This window comes from Perognathus longimembris, chromosome 11 (genome assembly GCF_023159225.1).
Source record: "Perognathus longimembris pacificus isolate PPM17 chromosome 11, ASM2315922v1, whole genome shotgun sequence".
In the NCBI taxonomy this organism is placed as follows: Eukaryota; Metazoa; Chordata; class Mammalia; order Rodentia; family Heteromyidae; genus Perognathus; species Perognathus longimembris.
Window position 1 is genome coordinate 18,088,607 of NC_063171.1, and position 26,558 is coordinate 18,115,164.

Below are 26,558 nucleotides of genomic sequence, written 5' to 3' on the forward strand. Positions count from 1 at the left end.
CTTCATTAAATTGTGAGTTCTCTGTCCTACAAATATTGAAGCAAGGCCAAGCGAGTGTTTGGGAGTATGAGGGATACCAGGGTGGAAGAAGAACTTGGAGCTGGCGACCTTTATGATCACTTCCAACTTTCATAGTGGACGCATGATTTTAGGAAGTATGAATGCCAAGGTGGTGTGTGGCATGCCAGAGCCATGTTTTCAACTCTTGGCTCTGATACTCACCAGCTGGGTGACCTTCAGTTTAAGCAAGTAACTTTTTTTTGCCCCCATTTCCTCTTCCATAGTACAAGAGAACTTGATCTAAGGTCCGTCCATCGCCTAGAGTGTGTACTTCATTACAGCATGTTGGAAATAGAGAACTATTGCTGATAGTTGTCATTTTCCCAGTCGTGTTGGCAAAAGCAAGACCTAAAGACTAGAAACCATTGTTGACTCAAGGAGTCTTTGAAGTAAACTCTCAGTTTGCTTTTTGGCAAGAGAGAAGGCAGTCATGAACCTGGGATTTGTTCCCTTGAGTTCTATAGCAGGAAGTTGATCCACTCACTGCGAATCTGGTTTCTCTCAAACACCTGTACATTCTGGGAGTTTCCTAAGGCTTTTGCAAACAGTTTAAGAGGAATGAAGATCAGATTACCATGGCCGTGTAGATCTATCTTTAGAAGGCAAACATTCTGTTCTTTATTTGCTGAATGAACTTGGCAATTGACATTGAGCATTGTTTACAATTATGAGAACAAATATTTGTAGGCAACTTATTCCATGGCAGACTGGTTATCAAAGTTCTGTGTAAATCAACTTACTCAACCAGTTCATAAGCTGAAAATCTAATGGTGAACCTGTAAATTAGATTTTTCTTCCACTCTAGAAAGAGAGTAGTTAAAATTGACCTTGTTTGAATGATAAATAGTTATCATTTTAAAGTCTTATTGTTCAGTTACTATAATTTCTTCTTTTTTTTTTTTTTGGCAGTACTAGGGTTTGAATTCAGGGCCTCGTGCTTGCTAGGCAGATATCCTACCACTTGAGCCACACGTCCAACCCTTTTTGCTTTAGGTTATTTTTCATATTAGGGTCTCACTCTTTTTTCCCAGGTTGGCTTAGGACCATAATTCTGCCTTCTGCATAGCTGGGGTTACAATGAACCACTACACCCAGTCTTCAACGACTATAGTTTCTTTTGTGATCCATTTGATTCCTAATATTTTTCTATGCCTCTGTCAAGATGCTTCTCTCCATCACTATTCTGTTCTAGCTCTTTTTCTCTTCCTTCATGGTCTTCCCTAACACTTACATCATTATTTCCAAATCTAATCTCTTTCCCTTTTCTTTTTTGGGGGTGCCAGGGTTTGAATTCAGGGCTTCATATTTGCTATCAGTTATTTTTCCAAAGACCTTAGGCACTGCCATCATTTGTTTGAATTGTCCTTGTTTTGTTTGATATAGATATAGAAGGTAATGGACAGAACTAAAAATATCTCCTCCTGTTACTGAAGCCAGCAGGGGAAGAAATAAGGGAACTTATGCTTCTTGTAAAGACATGAAGAATTTGAAACTTCATTCCTTGGCTGGCAAGTCTGGCCATATGCACTCCATCCAAAGACAGTCCTACATTTCCTTTCCATCTCTTTGTTTCCTTGAGGTGGAAATGAAAATGAAAACAGCTGTTACAAATGAGCACACATAAGTCAATCTTGAATCTCAATGTAGTCATTACGGTTTCCATCCCATTTGGCAGAGTCCCTAGTGTACTGAATCTCACATCACAATCCCTCATGGGAAGAGCACTACTGACAGTGTTATTGTGGCAAGACCTTAATTTTGTTTTCCCAAACCTCCAAGTTAAATGCTAAATCAGTTGCTAAGCCAAGAAAGAAAATACTTCAGTTTGAAATCACAGTTCCTGGGACATGTCCCTTTTCTGACTTATTTATTTTAACCACATCTCAATGTTGATCTTGGAAATGTCAGTTCATATAAAGAAGGCACTGGTGGCTCATGCCTGTGATCCTAGCTACTCAGAAAGCTGAGATTTGAAGGATCACAGTTCAAAGCCAGCCAAGAAGGGAAAGTATAAGAGATTATTTCTAATCTTCAAAATGCTGGACTGGTGGCATGGCTCATGTGATAGAGCGCCAGCCCTATGAAAACCATCTGGGTGAGAGCACAAAGCCCTGACTTCAAGCCCCAGTATAGGCAAAAAGAAATGTCAGTTCCTCAGTCAGTTTTGGAGATGTAGCTTATAGGCTTCCTGGTAGCCTCATGAAGAAGGATTTTGCTTCAGCACTTGTAAATGCTATGCCTTGAATTATATTTTCTCTATTCCTGAGGGTTTATGGCTGGCTGGTATAGGTGATGTGTTAGGGTGGGTGGTACAAAGTCACTGGGTGCCTGGAGGAAGACGAGAAGCATTTATAAGACATATATAGGGTACTAACTACTATGCTCAGGCACTGATGGAATCAGTCAGCTCAGATGGCGAACAAGTGATGTGCTGCCTGCCTGCAATTGAGCTTTGAATTGAGTGCTTTTCCTGGATCTCTTAATTCTATGCTTTGCAACAGATGAACCATCATATCTGAAGAACACAGAAAACCATGAAACAATGTCCTTAACTTTTCTAACTGCCATTTCCCCTTTTCCTTTAGATTACACGAAGCAGATGACATTTGAAGCCCAGGCCTTTCTAGAAGCGGTGCAATTCTTCCGGCAGGAGAAGGGGCACTACGGCTCGTGGGACATGATTATGGGGGGTGAGATCCAGGTAACACAGGGCTCAGAGTTCAGATCCTCTGTGTGGAAGGAGGGCAGCATCATTCCAGTGAATGATTAAGCCCAAGTTGCAAGAACAAATGACATGGTTCTCAAAAGATTGCTCTCATCATCTAGAAGCTTTTGATGAGCCATTGGCCACCTCTCACAAAGATCACTAGACTGTCCAAAAACTATGGTTCACACCCATAATCCTACCTACTTAGGAGCTTAATGATTAAGATCGTGGTTCAAAGCCAGCCTTGGCAACTTATCTCCAATTAACCATCAAAAATCTGGAGGTGTATCTCAAGTGGTAGAGTACCACCTGTAATCAGAAGGCCCTGAGCTCAAGCATCAATACCATCTGCCCTGCCCCCCCCCCATAAGATCACCAGATTGAAACACAGCAACTTCAGTGAGCAGAACTGTCCCCATGTCTTCTATGAAAACTTATTCTTGCAAATGACCTCTAGGGCTAGAGTGAGTTGGTGTATGCAGGATTGTGAGATGGGACCTCAAGGTTATAAGACTTGCCTTTAAGTCTTGAAAGAAGTTCCTTAATCTCGTTTAGCCTCAGATTATTCCTCTAGAAACAAATAAAAATATTTACATTGCAAACTCTTGAGAATTGAGTGAGATGCTCCGGGAAGTATTTATCACACAGCCAGACTGAGAAGCTATTTCAACCAAAGCTGGTGCTCTACCATGTGAACTATACTGACATTCACAGCTTTAGGCTGGTGATTTCAAGAATTTGTCTGTTCAGGCTGGCTATGAACTGTGATCCTCATTTGAGGATCTCAGCCTCCTGAGTAGCTAGGATTATAGCTGTTAGCTACTGCCACCCAACTGCATCTGTCTTTATAAAGTGATACATAAAGTAAGGATGAATGGAAACAAATACAGAAAGTACTGGCCAATTTTCTGTATATTTGCTTCCCTTTTCTTCACTCCATTGAGATCCATTATATTTTCCCTGGTGCACTGCTGGTCATGACCTCCACCTCAGTGGGCTTTGGCTCAGGGGTGTTAGGAATCTCCACTGTTTCATGCTGTCCCATCTCCATGATGCCACAAACCAAGTGGCTGCTCCAAACAGGAGGAAGCTGTATGCAAGCCTCCTCCTGTTTGAAACATCATGTCCAGGAATGTCATTCCTTTTTTATTTTTCCTGACATGTTTTCCAGAATGCCTATTTGGGGGACTGCTGAAATCTGTTAAGAGGGAATAATATTTGGAAGATGCCAGATGGTGTTTTGGCTTCTGAAAGGTCACTAAACGTAAAGAGCTAAAACTTTTCTCATGAGGATGGAGTTGGTCTTTATTATTTTATCATATAAACCAGAATTTCCATCTTCTCTCTTCCTCTCCCACTTCCTCCCCACCTCTCTCTGGATTCTAAACTCATTTATTTCCCAAACTGAGACTTATTTCAGAACTCTAGCTAATTCTTTATTTCTGACATACTAGAGAAGTACGTATTTTTATAAATCTAAGAGTACTGCTGGGTGCCTGTGACTCATGCCTGTAATCCTAGCTACTCTACTCAGGAGGCTGAGATCTGAAGATTATGGTTCAAGGCCAGCCAGGATAGGAAAATCTGTGAGACTTATCTCCAATTAAATTTGAGAGCACTAAAAACTTATAGTACTTACACTCAAAAGAAAAACTAAGACATAGATAAAAATGGATTTGATACTGACTGGCATATTAAATAGACAACACATTTAATATTGAATTGCTATGTGATAGATCAGGTTATATTGCTTTATTGTGACAATGTTTGATCCTAATTACATTTGTCTGAACAATTTTATTGGGTTGTAAAGGACAGTTACTACAAGTTCTATTTTAGCTAAGTGACTTCTGGTTTTATTCATTCAGTAAGGAGCATGCATTGCATACCAGGCACTGTGCAGTGATGCAGAAGCTGACAAGGATGAGACAGGATGGTACCTCTCCTGTGGACCAGATGGTTTCACTGCCATATGTTTACTGGCCAAATGACAAAGGACGTGGTGTCTTCTGCCTCCTGATGCAGGGAAAATTCAGTACCAATAGACAACCAGGCACAAGAGGCCCATGCCTGTAATTCTAGCTACTTAGGAGGGTGAGATATGAAGCCATCCCGGGAAAGAAAGTCCATGTAACTTATCTCTGATTAACTCCCCCCTGCAAAAACAAACAAACAAACAAAAAAAAAACAAACCCAGAAGTGGAGCTGTGGATCAAGTGTAGAGCACCGGCCTTGAGGGGAAAAAAAGCTAAGGGACAGCACCGAGACCCCAAGTTTAAGCCCCAGTACCAGCACACATACATGCGCGTGTACATACACACAGACAGATAACCTATCACAAGGGTGGATTGCTGTAGTTCAGCAATACCACTTGCTTGATTTTTCTAGGGTGTGTACATCTATGGATATGATAGGCACTAGGGCAAAGCAGTGCTCATTTCCTATATAAAAATACTCTAGATGAGGTGGGGGAGGGGAGAAGCCAAGGTGAGACCAGGAAAAGCTACCATTTTCAAGTGCTCCCAGAAATTGAGTATCTTTGGTGGGATCATCGACTCCTACTGTGTAGATTCCAAAAGAGAGTTTCAGGGTTATTTTCCCTCTAGATAAGAGAAAGAACATTCAGAGAGGCCAGTCCATAATAAAAATGAACCAGTTTGGAGAAATAAATAGCTTCTAGAAATTTCGTTTGAAAGTTTATCACAACCACTTATTTGTTTGTTTTTTTGTTTTTGTTGCCAGTCCTGGGGCTTGAACTCAGGGCCTGAGCACTGTCCCTGGCTTCTTTTTGCTCAAGACTAGCACTCTGCCACTTGAGCCACAGCGCCACTTCCGGCTTTCATGTGTGTGTGTGTGTGTGTGTGTGTGTGTGTGTGTGTGTGGTGCTGAGGAATCGAACCCAGGGCTTCATGTATACAAAACGAGCACTTTACCACTAGGCCATATTCCCAGCCCACAACCACTTACAAAAGGAGTGGAACCCAAGATGTTAGGAACCTGAACTCAGTAGGTTCTCCTCCTCATTATGTGCTTCACATCATAGCAGTGACTTAGACAGTGATGATAGCAAGCCCCATGGTTATTTTAAGCAAGCATCAGACAAAAGCAGTGTGTCAGAATAGCTCGCCTGACAGACTGTTAAGGTGAAAATATTTGTACACCAGTGAAAACATCAACATATTTTCTACTTGTCACTATAAATGAGATCATGAGAGAAAGCAATCTGCAGAAAATGTAATGTCTCTGCAGTTATTTGGTGTATTTATTATCTCCCTTTAAATTAGCCAGATGGGTAAGAGAACAGCTCATAATTCCCACAGAGCTGAGTGGTTCAACTTAAGAAAAGAAAATTCCCACAAGTCTGAGTCTTGTCCATACATTCTAGAATTGTCCTCTGGCCAAGGAGCTCTAGTGTGACCCTCTGTAAACAGATTGCTCTTCCCACAGCCCTTCAGGACCACAAAGAGACAAGGGGGTAGTCAGCATCCCCGTCAAATGTGGGGCAGCTTTCCTGGAACCCACCTTCTCTGCAAAGCCCCAGATCTGCAAGGAAGTATGATATGGCCCTAGTTTGGTTCATTGTACATATAATGAAATTTGAAAATATTCACATGCCAGCTGTTCAATTTGCCCAATATCTTCCATCTTCCTTTATAGTTTTTAAATTGGGAGTCTGGGGAGATACTGAGGCTTGAACTCACAGCCTAGACTCTCACTTTTTCACTCAAGGCTGGCATGCTACCTACCCCTTGAGCCTCTGTCCTACTGGCTTTTTGCTGGTTCATTGGAGACAAAAAGCCTCAAGACTCTTCTGCCTGGGCTGGCTTCAGACTTCGCTCTTCAGATCTCAACCTTTTGGGTAGCTAGGATCACAGGCATGAGCTACCATTGTCCAGCCTTTATCTTTTTTTTTTTTTTAATGCATTTTAAGTCTCTTATAGTAAAACGTAGTGAATACTATTTTATGAGGAGGAGATTAGAGAATGCCTCATTATTATGAGTTGTTATTTGCTTAGCCTTTTTTTCTCCAGAAAAGCCCAAGGGGTTAGGACTTTACTTTTGCAGAGCTGGCCAGGATAAGGAATCCCAGAGTGGATCCCCTGTGAGAGAACATGTGTGTGTGTGTGTGTGTGTGTGTGTGTGTGTGTGTGTGTGTGTGTGTGTGTGTGTGGGTGAGAGAGAGAGAGAGAGAGAGAGAGAGAGAGAGAGAGAGAGAGAGAGAGAGAGAGAGAGAGAGGAGCTGAGGTTAGAGGAGGAGAATGGCGGATTTTTAGCTCCAGGGCTCTCCCTAATCCCCACCTAGCTCACCAGCCTTATATTACCCCCACCCCCTTCTGCTAACCCCCACCTAACTCACCAGCCTTGTATCACCCCCGCCCCCTTCTGCACCCCCCACCCCTCCTGGCATATTTCCTTTGCAATTCCATAAATTGTAAAACAAAACCAAATTTCTTGGAACATTGTGTGGGAAAGACTGAAAGAAAACTGTAAGCCCACCCAAATGGAGCATTCTTTTTCTTTGGACTTTATATATAATTCAGCTTTTCATATCTGTTCACACTCATGTTCAAATTCAAACCAATCTCTGCAAAATGACAAATTAGGATACTTTTTATGATTCTTGAGCTCTATGCTTTTCAACCAAGATAGTGTTTCCCACTGACTGTAGCTCCATCTTCAGTCTCCACCCTCCTTGGCTCCCTCTCAACATGCCACACTAGTACCACTCTTGGACAGATGTGTTTCAAACAGGAACTTACCCCACTAAAGTAGGATGGGGCCCATAGAGTAGTAATTACCTACTCACTATAACTATAAGACCCCTGATTTCCAGGACTTTGCACATGACATCTTTTTCTTATACCCTAGAAAATGTCCACTTTTTAACTGCCCCAGAGAGTGGTGAAGCAGGGAGAATGGCTCAAGTCTGTGACTTAGTTACTTGGGAGGCAGAGATCAGAGGACTTGTTCTGTTAGAGGACACTTGGGGCAAAAAAAGGTTTCCAGGCTTCATTTGAACCAGTGGCTAGGCTTGTGGTACAAGCTCCTCATCCCTAATGACACTGGGTAGCACAAGTGGGAGAACTGCAGTCCAGGTTTGCTGGAGGGGTTTGGGGTGGAGAGTGAGACTCTAGCTCAAAAGTAATTGATGGAGAAAGATCTAGAAATGTGACTCGAGTGGTAGAATGCCTGCCTAGCAAAGGGAGGGGAGGAAAGGGGGAAGCAATCAAGCAAAGGAAAAGGACAGAAAGGGAAGGGAAGGGAGGGGAGGGGAGGGGAAAAGAGGGAAAGGGACAGAAGAAGAAAAGGGAAGGGGAAAGAGAGGGAAGGCAAATGATCAGCAGTGAAAATCCTCTCCTTACCATCTTCAGTGTCATGAGGCAGGTTCATATTACAGGTGACAGAAGTCTGGCTTATTGCCCTAATGGGAGCAGCTCCTCTCCTAGAAACTCAGAGGCTCAGTGGGCCTGCTCAGTTCATCTCCTCTGCCCAGGGCCTCCCCCTCCCTGGGTGTGGCCCTGTTCAGTTCAGCTAGAACAGGACACCCTACTGTCACAGCCCAGTGAAAGGCATCATTTAAAGAGCTCATGAGATTTTCCATTAGCATAAGGCTGACCAGTGACCTCAAAGTAAAATTTTCCTTAATTCCCAAAGTGAAATATGGAGATTTTTGTGAGCAGTGAGAGGGAGGAGGTCAGTTATGTTGGATAAATATTATTTCAACATTACAGAACAGCTGCCTTGAGTGAATCTTTCCTTTTCTGCCCCTTCCATGCTCAACACTACTCCTATACATCTTATGACTAAAAGCTGAGCTTTCCAAAGCCTCATGATAAAAGTGAATCTAGCAGCACAGCTGCCCTGTGAGGGTGCAGGGTGAAGAAGGAAGGGGCCAGAGGTGAGGGAGGTTGTCATGAGTGAGCAGGGAGATAACTATGCTGATGCAAAGAAGCATTTTCACTGATCCAAGAAAAATTTTAAGAAATAATCTAGGAACAATCTTAAAAAGTATATAAAAACTTTAGATATCCCCAAATTCTGTTTATGCTACAAATGTCCACTTGTGTTTTTTTTTTCTTTCCTCTATTTTTATAATACTATGTTTGAATTCAGGCTTTCACCCTTGCTAGGAAGGTGATCTACCACTTGAACCACACTCCCAGCCCATTTTTCTCTGGTTAATTTTGAGATATGATCTGGCTTATTTTTTCCCAGTCTGGCCTGGACTGTAATTCTTCTTTTCATGCTTTCTACTATGGCTGCTTTTTCTGTTGAGAGGTTGACTTTTGCGGGGGTGTGAGGGGCACGCAGACTGGCCTGGAACTGTCCAAGTGGTGGGGATGACAGGCATAGGCCTGTGAGACAGGGGTCTCACAAGCTGTCTTCTTCTTCTTCTTCTTCTTCTTCTTCTTCTTCTTCTTCTTCTTCGTCATCTTCTTCTTCTTCATCTTATTCCTTGTCCCTCCTCCTCCTCCTCCTCCTCCTCCTCCTCCTCCTCCTCCTCCTCCTCCTCCTCTTCCTCCTCCTCCTCTTCCTTTTCCTTCTCCTCTTCTTTCCTCTTCAGCTTCTTCTACCTTCTTCCTACTTTCTGTCCAGGCTGGCTGGAAATTCCAGTCTTCCTAGTCTCAGTCTCCCAAGTAGCTAGGGTTGCAAGTGTGAGCCACTGGCACCCAATCTTTTGTTTTCAAGCTGTGTCCAATTTCATTAAAGATACTTTTCATCACGATGTCTCAGGCAGGGCATGGACCATCAACACCCCCTTTCTTTGGTCCTAGGGCTTTAACTCAGGGCCTGGGTGCTGTTCCTGAGCTCTTTTGCTTAAGGCTAGTGCTCTACTACTTTGAGCCACAGAGCCACTTCCAGTTTTCTGGTGGTTAATTGGAGATAAGAGTCTGATGAACCTGGGCTGGCTTTGAACCATAATCCTTAGATCTCACCTTCCTGAGTAGATAGAATTACAGATGGGACCCACCAGCACCCTGCTTAACATCCCTTCTTTTAGTGGACTGTCTAAATAAGAAAGCCATCATAAAACCCAATGAGACTTTGAATAGGTTTAGAGTGACATTTGACATTCCAAATAGAGCGTGTTGTTTTATTGCTTTTCACGAGCCAGCCTTGGCTCTGAGGAAATGACAGGGAAGTAGCAGAGTCATCCACTTGAAGACCCACAGCCTAGGCAAGGAACACCCATTTGTAAGGAATGCAGCCGAGTCTTTGGGAGATCAGCAGACCTCACACATTGCTAACCACTGTTGGGGGTGGGGGCAGTCCAACTGGTCTCTGCCTTTCAGAAATTAGCTCTATGCTGATGGCAGGTAGGGAGAGGAAAACATTAGAATGACTTTCAGTGTATACCTTCCCTGGCCCTTTGAGCCGAGGTGGCTGTGTGTCATGGTCAGGAAAACCTTCATCCCAGGAACCAAGAGGAAATCCCTCAAAACAAAAGCCAGGCGTTTTCCTCAGAGCAACCTAGCTTTGGAGCTTTTTATTAGTGACATATGCTCCTTCCCCTCAGATCAACAATGAAATATTCTTATGCTAACAACAGAGCTTAAACACAAAGAAAACAAGCTCTGCAGTTTTCTTTTGTGACAGGGTCTAGATGGAACTCACTGTTCTCCCCTTGTCTCAGCTTCACAAGTGCTGAGATTACAAGTATGTATGCCCATGACCAGCAAATTTCTACATTTTTGAAAAACGTAATAAAAAATAATACAAGCTAACAGATACCAGAAACACACGGTCACCCAAAATGACACATGTTGGATGCCAGTGGCTCACCTCTTTAGTCATAACTACTCAAGAGGCTGGGATCTGTGAATTGCAATTCAAAGCCAGTCCAAGAAGGAAAGTCTGTGAAACTTATTTCCAACTAACTACCAGAAAGCTAGAAGTAGAGATGTGGTTCAAGTAGCAGAACACCAGCCCTGAGCAGAAAAAAAGAAAGCCAGGGGTCCTGCATTCAAGCCCAAGTATTGGCACCAAACACACACACACACACACACACACACACACACACACACACACACACACACACACACACACCCCAGTTGGCATCTGTAGCATCTTCAACTTTCTGTGCCTGCTCTGTTTCAGAATGTCCACTTCCTATAGATTGTCCCCATCCTTTCCATCATCAGCTCTTCCTTTCCCTCTTAAAACCCTCTCTCCCTTCTTCACAGGGCCCTTTTAGGCTTTACACAGGTTTTTCCAGAGCCGATTGAGCCAGCAATTTTGCAGAGCTTCTGGAGCTCACCTTACACCTCTGCTTTATTGCCTCCAATATCCCTTTCAGCTTTTCTTCGTAAGACAACTGGGGATGGAAACATGGACCAGAGGATGTACCAGAAGATGCAATGGAACATGGCTTTGATTGGACTGTGAATTTTTCTCTCCTCTTTCTCTCTATCTCGCTCTCTCTTCCAAACATTAGAGGATGGAGATGGTGTTTAGCAAGCAGTCAGGGCGAAGGGAATAAAGACACCTGACAGGTGTCTTAAAGATCCTGAGGAGGTCTGAAGAAGAATGACAATATAAGGGGGTCTGGACTATGACTTGGCCACTCAGATCAAGCCTGACACTTCACAGTGTTGCTGGAGAATGGCCTTTTCAATGGTTGAAATTTTCCTTCTCAGCCTAAGTGCACTGAGCCCTTCTTAGTGTGAGTATGACAAGTTTGACTTTGAGGAATTTATTCTTTCCATTGGAAAAGCAGCAGTGGAGAATGTCAGCAGATCTTTCTGCTCCTTGCAAGAATGCTTGCTTTCTCAGATTTTCTTAGTTGATACTTCTGTAACCTCAGGACCAAGATGATAATGATGGTGACGATGATGATGATGATGATGATGATGATGATGATGATGATGATGATGACATTATTATTGACCTAAGCTAAGGGTATACTTAGCATATGTGAGGCCATGGGTTCAATCCCTGTATTCCCTGTGTTCAATCCCTGTATTCCCTGTGTTCAATCCCTGGTTCAATACCAGTATGTGGTGTGTACTTGCACACACACACACACACACACACACACTGAAATTCATGAAGCTAAGCTTAGATAGACATCATGAGTCGGTTGGCCAATGACAGTTGACCAATTTTGGGGCACCCCTTTCGCTGTGTAGGTCCTCAGTAACCTGGTGATGGAGGAACTTCTGCCAACGCTCCAGACAGATCTGCTACCAAAGATGAAGGGGAAGAAGAATGACAGGAAGAGAGCCTGGTTCGGGGTAAGTCCTGCAAATACATTAGGCAAAATTAACATTCCCTCTGGGTGGCTCAGGCATGTAATCCTTGCTATCCATGGGCCCGCAATCTGAGGGTCATGGTTCAAAGCCAGTCCAGGCAGGAAAATCTATAAAGCCAGAAGTGATCCAGGCACTGGTGGCTCACACCTAGCTAGGTATTCAGGAGGCTGAGATCTGAGGATCACAGTTTGAAGCCAACCCAGGCAGGAAAGGCCATGAGATTCTTATCTCCAATTAACCACCAGAAAACTGAAAGTGGTGCTGTAGCTTAAAGTGGTAGAGCACTAGCCTTGAGTGAAAAAGCTCAGGGACAGTGCCCAGACTCTGAATTTAAGTCCCATCACTCTCTCTCTCTCTCTCTCTCTCTCTCTCTCTCTCTCTCTCACACACACACACACACACACACACACACACACACACAGAATTGGAAGTTTGACTCAAGTGGTAGAGTTCCAGCCTTATGCAAAAAACATAAGTGAGATCACAAGACCTTGAGGTAAAGCCCCTAGTATTGGCAAAAATAAATAAATAAATCTCTTCCCTTTCCCTTTTAGGGCATTTTCAGGTGGTTGGTTGTTCTAAAGAATTCCTTCCTTGGCTGGAGTCATGCTTTCCATCTTACTTACATAAGAGCTCATCCAAACAGACTTGAACTTTAAAAGAAAAAACTAAATGTGTGAGCAGTTTTGTTTACATCCTAAGAGTCTGGAATGGCCTCTCCTCCTACCCCCACTGACTCTCAAGCACTCGTTCACTATAAGCCAGGATTCACTGCTATTCTCTGTTGCAGCTCCTGGAAGAGGCCTACAACCTGGTTCAGCACCAAGTTTCAGAAGGACTAAGTGCCTTGAAGGAAGAGTGCAGAGCTCTGACCAAGGGCCTGGAAGGAACCATCCGCTCAGACATGGATCAGATTGTTAACTCAAAGAACTTCCTAACTGGAAAGATCAAAGGTTGGTGAACATGTTCAATCCTTGTTCCTACTAAAGAAATGAGCTACCTGCTGAGGAATCCACGTAGCTTTAGGCTATGATTGGCTCTCTGGAGAAGTGGGGCCCACTTCTGTACACTTGACTAAACACTGTGGAAAGAATTGTATTGAGCATGTCTATGGCTTCTATTCTTGTCATGGTTTCCCAAGTCACACAGTTAAACTCTTTGCACAGCATTTGCCTTATATTCGGTATTTTAAGTACCTAGAGAAGACTTTAAGTTATATGAATCATACAGCTGGAATAGGCCATGTGTGAATTCCACCCCATTTTATATTAGGGACTTAAGTTTCCTTGGATATTAGAATCCTAGAATGGGAGGAAAAGGCAGGTATCTTAGAACCACATGCAGCAGATACCAGAGGTATCTGCTGAGGAAATTGGGAGGAGGTGACAAGGCTGGTAAAGACAATGTGCCCTATGTACTGTTAGAGTCCAGACCTTGCCATGGGAGATTCATGGACACCGGTGGAGAAAACCTTGCTTCCCTCCATATGACACCTCCATATACTTATCCCATCTACATATGTCCTGTTGTGGGACAATTGGGGGAGGGCATCAAGGTCTTGCTATGTAGTCTAAGCTGGCCTTGAACTTGTGATCTTCCAGCCTGCAACTCTGAGTGCTGAGATTACATTCATGCACAACCACATACAGACAGCTGTAGAATTTTTTATATTGGATTATAATGGCCTTTTCACCTCTTCTCTGTTCTGAGCTCTCAGATAGCAGAGCCAAATTGCCCTGGTTTACTCAAGGATACTCAGGGCCTACCTAGTACAATACCTATTAGCCAACAGTTGAATTAATGAATTAATGGATTTTTCTTTGAAAGGAAAACCTACCATTTGGAATTACAGTCTATGAGTTTGGATTTCTGGCCTTAACTCGAACAGAAATCAGTCAACTTCCATTTGCCTCCGTCTCCAGTCTGAATTCATACTTGTTAATTGACATAATATCTCTAGCTGCTTTGGGGCTATACCATCAGAATTGAGATGCTGAAACAGATTTCCTATGGACTACAAAGTCACAGATACTCTCTCTGGCCCTAGCCCCACACAAGAGGCCTTACTTAGATGGTCTTGGGGGAACCCCATGGTTCCCATTCCATCTTGCCCCTCCAAAAATCAATGAACACTGCATAGCAATTACCAATTCACAGAAGAGCATGCAGGCTCATCTGTGGTTGTTCATCAGCAGTTGTTTTAGATAGCCAGTGTTCACATCCTCACTCATCAGAAAGGTTTACTGATTGTCTTCTGAGCCAGGCAGTGGAGCCACAATGCACCAGGACCACCTACCTATTCCTGCACCCACAGGTTCCTGTGTTCCTGGGGCCCACATCCTGTGGGGATGGAGGATCCAGCAGATCACCCTCTGTGACATGGGCCCTCTTTGAATGGAAGTTTAGCTCACTTCGGGGTTTCTACCACAAATCCTACTGAGAGATTAGAGAAGGCTTGAGTGCTATGAGCTGTGGTGTCCATTTGTCTGGGAGTGTTTGTTCATACAGTGCCTTCCAAAGCCAAGTAGAAATTCAGTTCCCAGTGCTCTCTGTTTGGTATTATCTAGGGCTTGTGTCTTTGTGAGCACAACTCATCAAGAGTCAACTACATGTTGAAACACTCTTTACATCCTAAAACCACCAATATCACCAACACTGTCAGGCTCAGGGGTCTAACCATTGCCCTTCTCCCAGCTGGCATGAAACCATTCTCTCTTGCCTAAGTGTCTTGCCTAAGGCTTGAGACTTACAGTAGTTTACTAAAGAAAATCTTGAAAGATGGCAGTGATCAAATCTTTTCAAAACAAGAAAGAGACCTGCAAGCAGCTATGATAAAGGTCTGAGTGTTGAGTAGTGATCTCTCCATAGAGCCATCAGTTGGTCTTTAGCTCTGTTCCACCATTAGTTATTTATTCAATAAGCATTATTTTGATTCTGCTGAGTGTAAGAGCTGTGAGGATTCAGAGGAGACAGCTCTTATAAGCAGAAGATACTAAGCCTGTCATAGGTACCAAGACAGAAGACAGTGCACAATGAATGCCCTGAAAGGCCAGATCAGAAAGGACAGAGGTCTTGTGTCAACTTCAATGTGATCTGCCCCCTGCTGGGAGATTGTTTTAGTGTTGGACTTTTGATGGATACCTAGTTACCAACCATTACTGAGCTCTTCCACAGCCAGTGTTAGCATCTTGAAACTAGTCAACTCTACTTCCTCCATAGCCCTAAGAAGTAGTTACTTTTATGATCTCCACTCTATGCAGTAGGAAATGGAGGCTGAGATGAAGAAAATTGCTAGCCTATGGCCATCAGGCTTGGAGCCCAGCCCTTCACCCTGGCTTCTCTAGCTTCATCCGTCTGCAGACTGCTTCCCAACAGCTGTAGAACATACACCTTGGGGATAGGAAATGGATGGAGCCATAAGGAAACACATGCAGATCACAATTCAAGAAGCCAGGTAGTGGGTTCAGGGCATTAAGCTATGGCAAGTGGGTGACATTTGATCTGGGCCTGGCTCAAGTGGTAGAGTTGTAGGCCATGTGCAGGAAAGCTTGAGGCCCTGAGGGGGAGAAATTGTACTTGATTTTTTTTTCAAGTTTGATAGGAGGGAAAGGATGAAATAATAAGATAAACCGAACTGATGTTAGGGAAATGAATTAGAATATAATACAGTATGCATTCTGAAGACAAACTTGCATATTGAATGATGGTAAAGGGTCTATAGGTGAGTCACTAGCATTTCCTTCTTGGTCTGAGGCATTGCATGTTCATAGCAGCCAAGGGTAGAAGGAGGCTTCCAGAAGGAGATTCTGCTCCCTTCAGTTCTCATAGAATCCCAGTGCACTTGCATGTTCAGTGCTGGCCCACCATCCATGTGCTGGGCTGTCTTACCCATTTGGTCTTGCCTTGCCTGGTAAATGGCTTCAGGGGCATCATCCAGCCCTGTCTCCAGTGCCACTGAGTCCCGAGTCATGGCTGTCTCTTTTGTACCTCAGCCATGGTGGCCCAGCCAGCAGAGAAGAGCTGTGGGGAGAGTGTGCAGCCTTTCCTGGCATCCATCCTGGAGGAGCTGATGGGGCCGGTGAGCTCAGGGTTCAGTGAAGTTCGTGCGCTCTTTGAAAAAGAAGTGGATGGACTCAGCCTCAGCTTTCACTCCACCAGAGACACCTTGCTGCTGGGGAAGGTAGGAGAGCAAGAGCAGGCAGGGGAGCAGGGGGCCTCGTGTTCTCTCCCATCCTCCTCCCTTTTCACTTCCTTCCTTCCCTCCTTCTCTTCTTCCTTTCTTCTTTCTCCCTCTCCTTCCTCCCTCCCCTTCCTTCTCTCCTTCTGTCATCCTTCCCATTCTTTTCTTCCTTTCCTTCCTTCCTTCTCCCTCCCCTTCTTTCCTCCCTTCTCTTTCTTTTTTCCTTTCTTCCTCACTTTCCTTTTCTTTCTTCCTCCTTCCCTCTCCTTCCTTCCTCTCTTTCCTTCTTTTCTCCCTCCCTTACTTCTTTCTTTTCCCCCTCCTTCTCTCTCCTTCCTTCTCTTCTTTTCTCCCACCTTCCTTCTCTTCCTTCTTTTTCTTCCTCCCTCTGTCCTTCCTTTCTTGCTTCCTTTCTCCCATTCCTTTCTTCCTGTCTCCCTCCTTCTTTCCTTTCCTCCCTCCCTCCTTTTCTTTTCCTTTCCTTCCTTCTTTCCCTCTGTTCCCTCTTTGTTTCTTTTCTTCCCTTCTTTCCCTCCTTCCTTCTTTTTCCCTCCCTTCCTTCTTTTATTCCTCATTCCTTCACCACTTCCTTTTCTTCCTTGCACCTCCCTTTCCTCCTTCCCTCTTTTTCGTCTTTCTTTCCTTCCTTCTTTCCCTTCCCCTAACTCTCTCCCTTTCTTGGTTTTTCTATCTTTCTGATGTCACTAGAAACACTTTTATTCTCATTAATGGACATACCATAATTATAGATATTTATGAATGTAATGTGATACACATATGCAATATGTAATCAGTATGACTAGAATTTCCAGTTTCTTAAACATTTACAATTTATTTGTGTTGGGAATCTTTCGTTTCCTCCTCAGAATGGGTTCAAATTCAGGGCCTTGCACTTGTTAGGCAGGTGCTCCACTACTTAAGCCACATCAATATCTTTTTGTTTCCACTTAGTTTTTTATTGGCTAAGATCTCTTGACTTTTGCCCAGGGTTAGCCTCTGACCTCAGTCATCCTACTTGTGCCTACCACGTAACAGATTTCTTGTGTATGCTACCACATTCAGCTTGGTTTTTTGAGATAGAATCTCATTAACTTCTGACTGAGCTGGTCTTGAATTTTCGTCTTTCCATCTCTGTTTCCCAAATGGCTGACATTACTGAGGTGTGCTACTGCTGTCAGCTTATATAAACTTTTACTTCTTCATAAAAGATATAGTAAACCATGCTGTCCCTTTCTTGTTATTTTTTGCATACATATTTGTATAATGGTTTAAAAGTGAGATCATTTCATAAATGCTTTGAGGTTTTTTATTGAAACTGTTTTTTGCTTTTCTTGAGAATTGCTTCCCCAACACCACCCACCTCCAGTCTAACTAGTGTCAACATATTTTTCTCTGCTTATATGGCATAGAAAGCATACACAATTATAGATTATTTTCTTACATTGTTTGCTTTTAGAAAAATAGGATTCTATTTGTTATACTACATTGCTTACTGATTTTCTCATTCAAAAATGCTTCATGAACTCATTTCTAGGGTAACTATTCTAGTTCTCAATTGTTCTTTGTAATGGCAGCATAAGAGTTCACGCACCATGATTTATTCAACTATCCCAACATTTCTGGTATTATGAGCAGAGCTTCAATAAGCAGACATATACACACAATGCTTTTGTTTCAGCAGAGTAGGTTCCTAGGCTGAATGATGCATTTCTCATGTTAATAGAATTTTTCCATTGCTTTTCAAAAAATAGATTTAAACTTTACACTCCACTAACTGTGTGTAACAGGGGCCTTACTCTCCAGATTTCCAGCCATAACAGGTGTTATTACTTATTTAAACTTTCAACCCACTAATGAGAATGAAGTGTTATTCATTTGTGCTCACCTGCCTGCCTAAGCAATGTTTTAAATGACATATTGTATTGTAGGGCCTAGGCAGGAACTCTGCTGTTGAACCATGTCTCTAGCCCCCTCATTTGCAGTGGTTATTTTTTAGATAAATTCTTATTCCTGCTTGGGCACACACTTGGACCACAATCCCTCTATTTTTCACCTCCTTCCACAGCTGGATGACAGGTATATGCCACAACAGCCAGCTATTTGTTGAGAATGGGTCTTGTGAACTGTTTTACATGGGCTGGTCTCCAATCCAATTATTCCTGATCTTATCCTCCTATGGTAGCATGAGCGACCAAAAGCAGCAGTGTACTTTTGGTCATTAATTCTACTCCAGGGGACCTCTCCATAATTAAGTTTTTACTCTTTCTTTCCTTACTTCTATTTTTGAATTACAGGGGTTTGAATTCAGTGCTTTGCACTTGCTAGGCTGCCACTCTACCACTTGAGCCAAACCCCCAGCCCTAATATTTGCTAGTTATTTTGGAGATGGAATTTAACGAACTCTTCTGTCCAGGGACCTGACCCTCCAGACTCCTGAATATATGGAATTACTGTGACCCTGGCACATAATTCACTTCTTAAAGTGTGTGTGTGTGTGTGTGTGTGTGTGTGTGTGTGTGTGTGTGTGTGTGTGCGTGCGCGTGCTGGCTTGAACTTGGGACCTGGGTGCTGTCCCTCAGCTTTTTTACCCAAGGTTTGCACTGTACCATTGAGCCACAGCTCCACTTCATGCTTTTTGCTAGTTAATCTGAGATAGGTCTTAGAGACTTTTCTGCCAGGGTTAGCCTTGAACCAGGATTCTCAGATCTCAGCCTCCTGAGTATCTGGGATTACAGGGGTGAGGCATGGCACCTGGCACCGTTTCCCTCTAAAGCACATTGGGCTGGGCTGGGACAGGTGCCTCATTTACTCTGCCTTTCACCCAACTTCTTCCCAGAGCCTCCATCTTCACCTGTCCAGACTCCCCTCTCTATTTTCTTTTAGGGCTTTCCTCTCACTTTCAAATAAATTTACTTTTTCTTAAAACCTAAGAATAAAGAAAAACACCCTTTTTCTGCACACTCCTTCTTCACCTGTCCTCCTATTTATGCCAGCCCTCCAATGTTCATTTTTAAAAAGACTTTTAAAATAAACTTAGAAAGCCTCTGTTAGTGGTGTAAGAGTGTGTTGATAACCCTAGCAGGCTTTTGCAGACCAAGATCTCACCTGGGGACTCATTGATTAATTTATCAGTCATGCAAACTGAGGTGGGTGTCCTCAGATTGTTGTTATTCATTCATCCAGTTTATGCATGTATTTATTCATTCATTTATTTTACCAAATTTATAATTTATTTAAATTATCATAAAATATAATTAAATTTGTATAAGTCAAATTTATTTATAATAAATACAAATAAGTTGTATTGATTAAACTATAATGGTTGAATTATTATAATAATTTATTTATAATTTAATTTATAACTTTATAATGAATTATGGTTAAATTTATATAAATTAAATTTACTATATTTATAATCAAGAATTTATCATTTAAGTTTATAATGAGTAAATTTATAATAAATCAAATATATTATATTTGATAAGTGTATTTATTTGAGATAGTCTCACTATGTAGCCCAGGCTATCCTGAAACTCAAGATACTCCTGCCTCTGTTTCCTAGGTGCCTCACAGGAGTGAGCCACCATGCCTGTCTCCCTGACTTTAAAAACTGGATTCCCGCCCCGCCCCCCCCAACTGAGCCTCTTCCTCACATCCATAAGCCCCCAGTAACACTAGGAAGCAAGTGATAGCAGCAAGGGGTGGGGGGGGCGGGTTGCTGGAATAGCCTCTCCGAACTGGAAGGAGCGCTAGCTTCTCTCCCAGGGTCTAGGAGTGCAGGGCCTCCCAGCCCTAGGGCTTCTTGAGAGACATCACTCCTTGGAGACAGCTCAGTGCCCAAATAGCAATTCCATGAGCCAAACAGCCTGCCTGACTGCCTCATGAACTCTGGAAGTAGAAGCTTGGAGTCCACTGCTAACATAAAACTGGGGCGTCCCTGTGTGTACCCCTTGGGCTCCCTGACACCTGGTTCTTCCTTGGGTCTCTGTCCTAGCAAGAGATCTTTTCCTGGAACCCACTGCAGGAGGGAAATGGGACAACTGAAGGTGTCACAGGTGTAGTTAGTACTGATTCATTCTAAAACATGGATTCGATTATTTGAAATTGGGTTTTCTGGAATATGTAGGAGATATGATTCCTAAATTTGAAAGCATTTCATTATTCCCTTCATCAAACTATAGCATCTGAACCAGCTTGTGAATCTGCCACTGGATTCTGTGAAGATGGAGCCTTGCTATACTAAAGTCAACCTGCTTCAAGAGCGCCTACAGGACCTCAAGAGTCGCTTCCGCTTCCCACACGTGGATCTGGTGGTCCAAAGGACACAGAACTACATGCAAGAGGTGGGATCATCCGGGATTCACTAGGATGAGGATGGAGAGACAGACGGACAGATAGATAGATAGATAGATAGATAGATAGATAGATAGATAGATAGATAGATAGATAGGGAGGGAGGGAGGGAGGGAGGGAGGGAGGGAGAGGAAAATGTGTGCAGACAGATGAGGTGGGAACAATCCTGCTACCCAGGAAATCAGGCCATTTCCTTTGTCGTGATGATCAAGGACATACTCCATCCTTCCTGCTGGCCTTCCTCCATGTTGATGAACATCATAAAGCTCTAGAGAAATAAAGATGTGCCAACTGATAATTATTTAACTGGTTTAAACCATGGCTGCACATTAGAAACACCTGGGAAGAACTTATTTTTTTTAAGTAGCCTTGGGGATTGAAGTCAGAATCTTACACTTGCCAGGCAGGTACCTTACCACTTGAACCATGTGGCTAGCTCTCTTTTGTTTGCTTTTAGTTATTTTTTAAGTACAGTCTTCTGCTTTTCCTAAATGACGTCAGACTGCATCCCTCCTATTTTTACCTCACCAGTAGATGGGATTAGTATGCTCCACTACTCTCAGCCAATTGATGGAGCTTTTTTATTTTTCCTGTCCTGGGGCTTGAACTCAGGGCCTGGCCACTGTCCCTGAGCTTCTTTTGCTCTAGGCCAGCACTCTACCACTTGAGCCACAGCACCACTTCTGGCCTTTTCTGTTAATGTGGTACTGAGGACTCGAACTTAGGACTTCGTGCATGCTAAGCAAACAGTCCACCACTAAGCCACATTCCCAGACCGTCAATGGAGATTTTGACAAATATTTTTAATACCCTATCCTGTGATTTAAATGCATATATACATACATACTCACATGTATAATTAAAAAAACAACAACTTCCCTCACCCCTATTCCTATTGTTTCTAGTGTATAGCTAGGGTTGAAAATCATGGATTTAAGTTAATTTGCAGTATCATTGAGTCAACCAATCATGACTTGAAAAGTAAATTTTTTTAGTCTAATTGGTATGTTTCTATCATTCCAGGGAATTCCCCTCTTACCCCTAGAGCAGTAATGAGGTCACCCTTAGAGACTCTTTCTCACCAGAACAAAGGAGGAATGTGATTGGCCTCAAGTCTGTTTCACAAATGTCCTGAGGGACTGTGCTGTGGACTGGACACTGTGCCAGATCCCAGTTCAAGAATCCAGAGAGAGAAGATTCTTAGATAAATGCACTGACATGTTTCAAGTGCTATGACAGAGTTTTATACTGGGTGCTTTGGCTCAGTCCTATGCTTTAGAAAGAAAAAAGTATCCTCTTATTTCAAGTTATGGGCAGTGGTAAGCAATACATCTTATTATCTAACCTTTTTGTAAGGAAGTGAAGTTGAACTAGGGACCAATTGGGCCTCAGTTTAACAGTGCTCCCTTTGAGAACATTGGTCCTTGGAGAAATGATAGGTACAGCTTCAGGGAACGAGACAGGACCCAGGAGGCTCCTTATCGGCTGTCACCAGCCAGCCTTGACTGTGCCCTGGCCCAGCCTTGCAGGGACAGGAAGGCATGGAGGAAGCAGGAGAAAGCAGAGAGGGGGATGCACTACAGGGCTTCCCATCTACCTAAGTTCTGAGATACAGCCAAAAATGTGGGCTTAACCCTCATGTCCTTAACCCATGGCTGTCACCCCACAGGCTGGAGGAGAACGAACCACAGGTGATGAAGACGAGGGGATGGAGGATTGTGACCATAGGCGATGCCACAGCCTCTGTCCTCCCATCCTAGCATTTCCCCTTTAGAGATGATGGGGTGGAGAGAAGAAATGATACCAGACAGACAGACAGAGAGACAGACCAGACAAGACAGACCAACTGGGCAAATGGTGTTTCCATACCTCTCTGATCCCTATGGTTGCCTGTTTCACAATGGAGGTAGTGGGGGTGGGGCCCTGTTGTTCTGGGTCTGCCCAGAGCATGTCTGAGAAATTCTGATGGTTCTTCTCCTCTTGTATCTCTGAGCCGAGCCAAGCCGGCCTGTGCTAGTGACCCTGATCGCTGACAGTAGTCTCTCTCTTTCCGTGTTGGTTTGGGTTCCAGCTGATGGAGAACGCAGTGTTCACTTTTGAGCAGTTGCTGGCCCCACATCTCCAAGGAGAGGAATCTACAATAGCAGCTGCCATTGAGAAGGTCAAGCTCCGAGTCTTAAAGGTAAAACTTGTTGGAAAGCATCCATACTCTGTTCCCTCTCACAAGCTGAGCCACCCCACCCTGCTCCTTTCTGAGACCCCAGTAGCCCTCATCTCTCAGCATGACTTTTGTTCCTGCTCTGCCATCTAGTGGCCACTTTAGGCATCACAGGTCGTCAACATCATTGCCCACAGGTAGAAAGTGATTGGACTTGATTGGCTGCCGACAAGCATCCTACCAATTATATAGAATGTGAAAATAGACAAGACACAGCCTTTGTCCTAACACATTTACAGGGTAGTGAAATCCATTACATTGGTCAATACTACTTTCAAGACAAGTCAAAACCTCAAGAGAAAGGAAGTAGGGAAAAGACAGCTGCTGTATTAAATTGTTTTAAATGTGTTGCATATGCACATGAAAACAGCTGCAATAATAAGCAGTTGAACACATATGGTGTAATTTTAAAGCCTTTAAAAATGCTACCTTTTTTATTTGATCTTTCCAAGAACTTGTCAGCTGATTAGAATATATCTCCATTGTGCAAATGAGGAAACCAATCTTCTGAAAGCCAATGACTTGCAAGCTAGACACACTAGCCAATGGTGAACTTAGAGCTGCAACTCTCCTGACACTTGTCTACTAATAGTATGTCAGATAAAATATTAAAGCACCATAGAATCTACAGTGGTCTCTGAATCCCATCCCTAATGAAATCTCTGAATGTGATACCTTCTAGGCAAAAGAAAACTCTGGCAACCAAATTGTTGAGATTAAAAGCAATGTTGATAGTAGTAACACCAATCTTAATGTCCTAACAACTGATCTGAAGAAAAAAGACCATACCACTATGAAGTGTTTTTACAAACAGAATTAAACAAACAGAAAGGTGTCCAGACCTTAGCAGCTCAGGTTTGAAAGGGACTCAGAATTGATCGGGACTCAGAATTGATGAAGTGTCAAGACCATTCCTTCCAGGGTCAGTCTCACTAGTACTAGATACTTTCACTATGGGATATCTTCTACTTCCCAGGAGAATGCATTGCATCTCTGGACACTTCTGCCTGCAGGAAAGTGCTTTCTTAGGTTAGACCGAAGTCCTTGCCACTAGCAATTCTAGTTTCACCACCTTCCTTTTATATCCTTTTCTTCCTCATGGTAGACTTTGGTTGTTTAACTAAAGCTGTAATTTTCCCTCAAGTTATTTTCTCAGCATAAGTACTCTCCTCTCTTTAGGCATTCTTCATGTATCCTGACTATTCTGCTCACATGCCTGTGTTGTGACCTCAGTTGCCTGTGGTACACTAGTCTCCAGGCTTGGATGTTCAATACAAAGCACAGAGACTCAACCTCTTTTCTTGTCTGCCTACCCAGACTGCGTGATGAAGTACAAATTCACTCCTTAATTCTGTCTGCAATGTCTTTATAAGACAAATACCACTTCCTGGTTTGGATCTTCCCTTTGTTTCCATGTCTGTAGAAGGGGAGGATGAGATGAGTCAGCATGTGTGGGAATTATAGAAATTTAGAGGTATGGGGGAAGGGAGATGATGTGAGTGGCTGATTTTGTTTGTTGAAGCAAATGTGAACAGACGGTGATGTTACAACTTAGCATATGTTTCTGTATTGACAGCAATATGATTATGACAGCAGCACCATCAGGAAGAAGATCTTTCAGGAGGCCTTGGTTCAAATCACACTCCCCACTGTGCAGAAGGCGCTGGCATCCACATGCAAACCAGTAAGGGGATGGGTAGCTCCGAAGACCTCCCTCCTGTTGTCTCTGAAGTTCAAATGTAGACATTTGCAAGTAGTTGACTAGACCTAGGGCCAGTTTGGTGAGCTGTTTGATAAATGGCCAGATTGTAAATATTTTAGGCTTTGTGGGCTTATTTGTCTTAGCTATAAGTCTGCTGTTGTAATGCAAAAAAAAAAAAAAACAGCTAAAGACACACATTACACAGGCAAATTGCTAGATGACTTTATTTGAAAAGCACAGAAGCTGCCCAGATTTGCTGCCCTTGGAATGGCAGAAATCTCAAAGGGTAATGACCTGAACTTGAGCCAAGTGAGAGTTTGACAAAGGATGTCTAAGGAGAGAACTTGTGATTCCCTATTAGAAAAGGATTTATAAACTCGGAAACTTGGCCACTACATCCAGAAAAGACCTTAGAAACGGGCTGGGGATATGGCCTAGTGGCAAGAGTGCTTGCCTCATATACATGAGGCCCTGGGTTCGATTCCCCAGCACCACATATACAGAAAATGGCCGGAAGGGGCGCTGTGGCTCAAGTGGCATAGTGCTAGCCTTGAGCAAGAAGAAGCCAGGGACAGTGCTCAGGCCCTTAGTCCAAGCCCCAGGACTGGCCAAAAAGACCTTAGAAGCATGATTACAGAAGGAAATCTGTGCTGTTTTCTCCAGTAACTGCTGCCTGCCTTGGGCGTGAAGGGACAGCACAGTGGTGAAGATGAGACCTCCTGTGCAGCAGAGCAATAGGCAGGTTCAAAGCCTGGATTCAAGACCTAGCTTCTCCCTGTTTTTGCTCTGGGGCTCTAGAAAAGTCACTTTTTCTCTTTGGGGCAAGATTACATCTCTGTAGATTACAATGAATATTTTGTAAGGTCTAAGAACTGAGAAGACTAGAATGGTGCAATTCACATGTATGAGTTTTATCAGGTACTAACCACTATGGGAAGCATTTTGTATGGATTATGGAAATCAATTTCACAGCAGGCCTTTGAAGGGTACTATTTATAGCCCATATGCAAATGAGGAAACCAGTTAAGTAACAGGCCCACAGGCAGTGACCTGGTTGATACCAGTTCAGTCACTTCACACTCACCTGCAACACAGTAGACACTGGATAACTAGCAGTCCACCATGATTTTATTACTGTGTCTATTCTACAAAAAGGAATCATGAGCCCAAACATCTAAAGAGCTTAGAATTTTGAAAGGGCGTTTGGGGAGCTTGGAACTTCTCCAAGCATGAGAAGATTAAAATCCTCTGTGTGATTTTATCTTACTGTGACATTTTTCTTTGGTCATTTTTTACATCCTATAAAGGTTGTTTTTCTTCACACTGGCATATCTAGCATTGGCATTTATGTCTGAGTGTATAGTTCCTAGTAGAAAATTATTTGATTGAAGCCAGGGAGAAAAGAATCCATCCCTGAGTATCCATGCCTTAGCCTTAGGTGACAGACTAGCTCAACAGCCTGACACATCACTGGTTCACCTAAAGGTACAGGTGCACTTGGATCCTTGTTTAGGAGACATTTGTATAGGCAGAGCTTCAGAACTCCTCCTCCCAGATAAGGCAAGGGTAGAGTTGCCCTTCTCAACTATGACCTTCTTCAGAGTTAGTTGAGCCCAATCTATATAACAAGCTCTTACAATTTTTAATCAAGACTACTTCCAAAAGAGCCTGTGATCCAGAGTTATCAAGATAGGATGTCATTGTCAAGAGCTTAAAAAACAAAACAAAGCAAAACAAAAAAACAACAACGAGATTGCCAGGTGCCAGTGCCTCACACCTGTAATCCTAGCTACTCTAAGGATTGTTCAAAACCAGCCTGGATAGGAAAATTCATGAAACTCTTATCTCCAGTTAACTACCAAAAAAGCCAGAAGTAGAGCTGTGCCTCAAGTGGTAAAGTGCTAGCCTAAAGCACAAAAGCTCAAAGACAATGTCCAGGCCCTGAGTTCAAGCCCCAGCACTGGCACACACAAAAAAAAATTGAAATAAAGAAGTCTAGATTTATAGAATAGTTAAATCAGAGGATTACCAGCTTCACGAAGTAGTTATTTTACCAAGGCGTGTTTTCCTTGTTTTTGTTTTGT

General features: G+C 43.1%; 1 protein-coding gene across 1 annotated transcript in view; it reads left to right on the forward strand.

Moving 5' to 3' along the window:
* Niban1 (niban apoptosis regulator 1) overlaps positions 1–26,558 on the forward strand; it is a 145,303-nt gene that overhangs the window by 112,839 nt on the left and 5,906 nt on the right. The window contains exons 6-12 of the mRNA XM_048357829.1: positions 2,646–2,761; positions 11,899–12,003; positions 12,812–12,974; positions 16,014–16,201; positions 20,383–20,544; positions 22,626–22,736; positions 24,349–24,456. Of these exons, the coding sequence (XP_048213786.1) occupies positions 2,646–2,761; positions 11,899–12,003; positions 12,812–12,974; positions 16,014–16,201; positions 20,383–20,544; positions 22,626–22,736; positions 24,349–24,456 (953 nt within the window). The remainder of the gene's footprint in view (positions 1–2,645; positions 2,762–11,898; positions 12,004–12,811; positions 12,975–16,013; positions 16,202–20,382; positions 20,545–22,625; positions 22,737–24,348; positions 24,457–26,558) is intronic.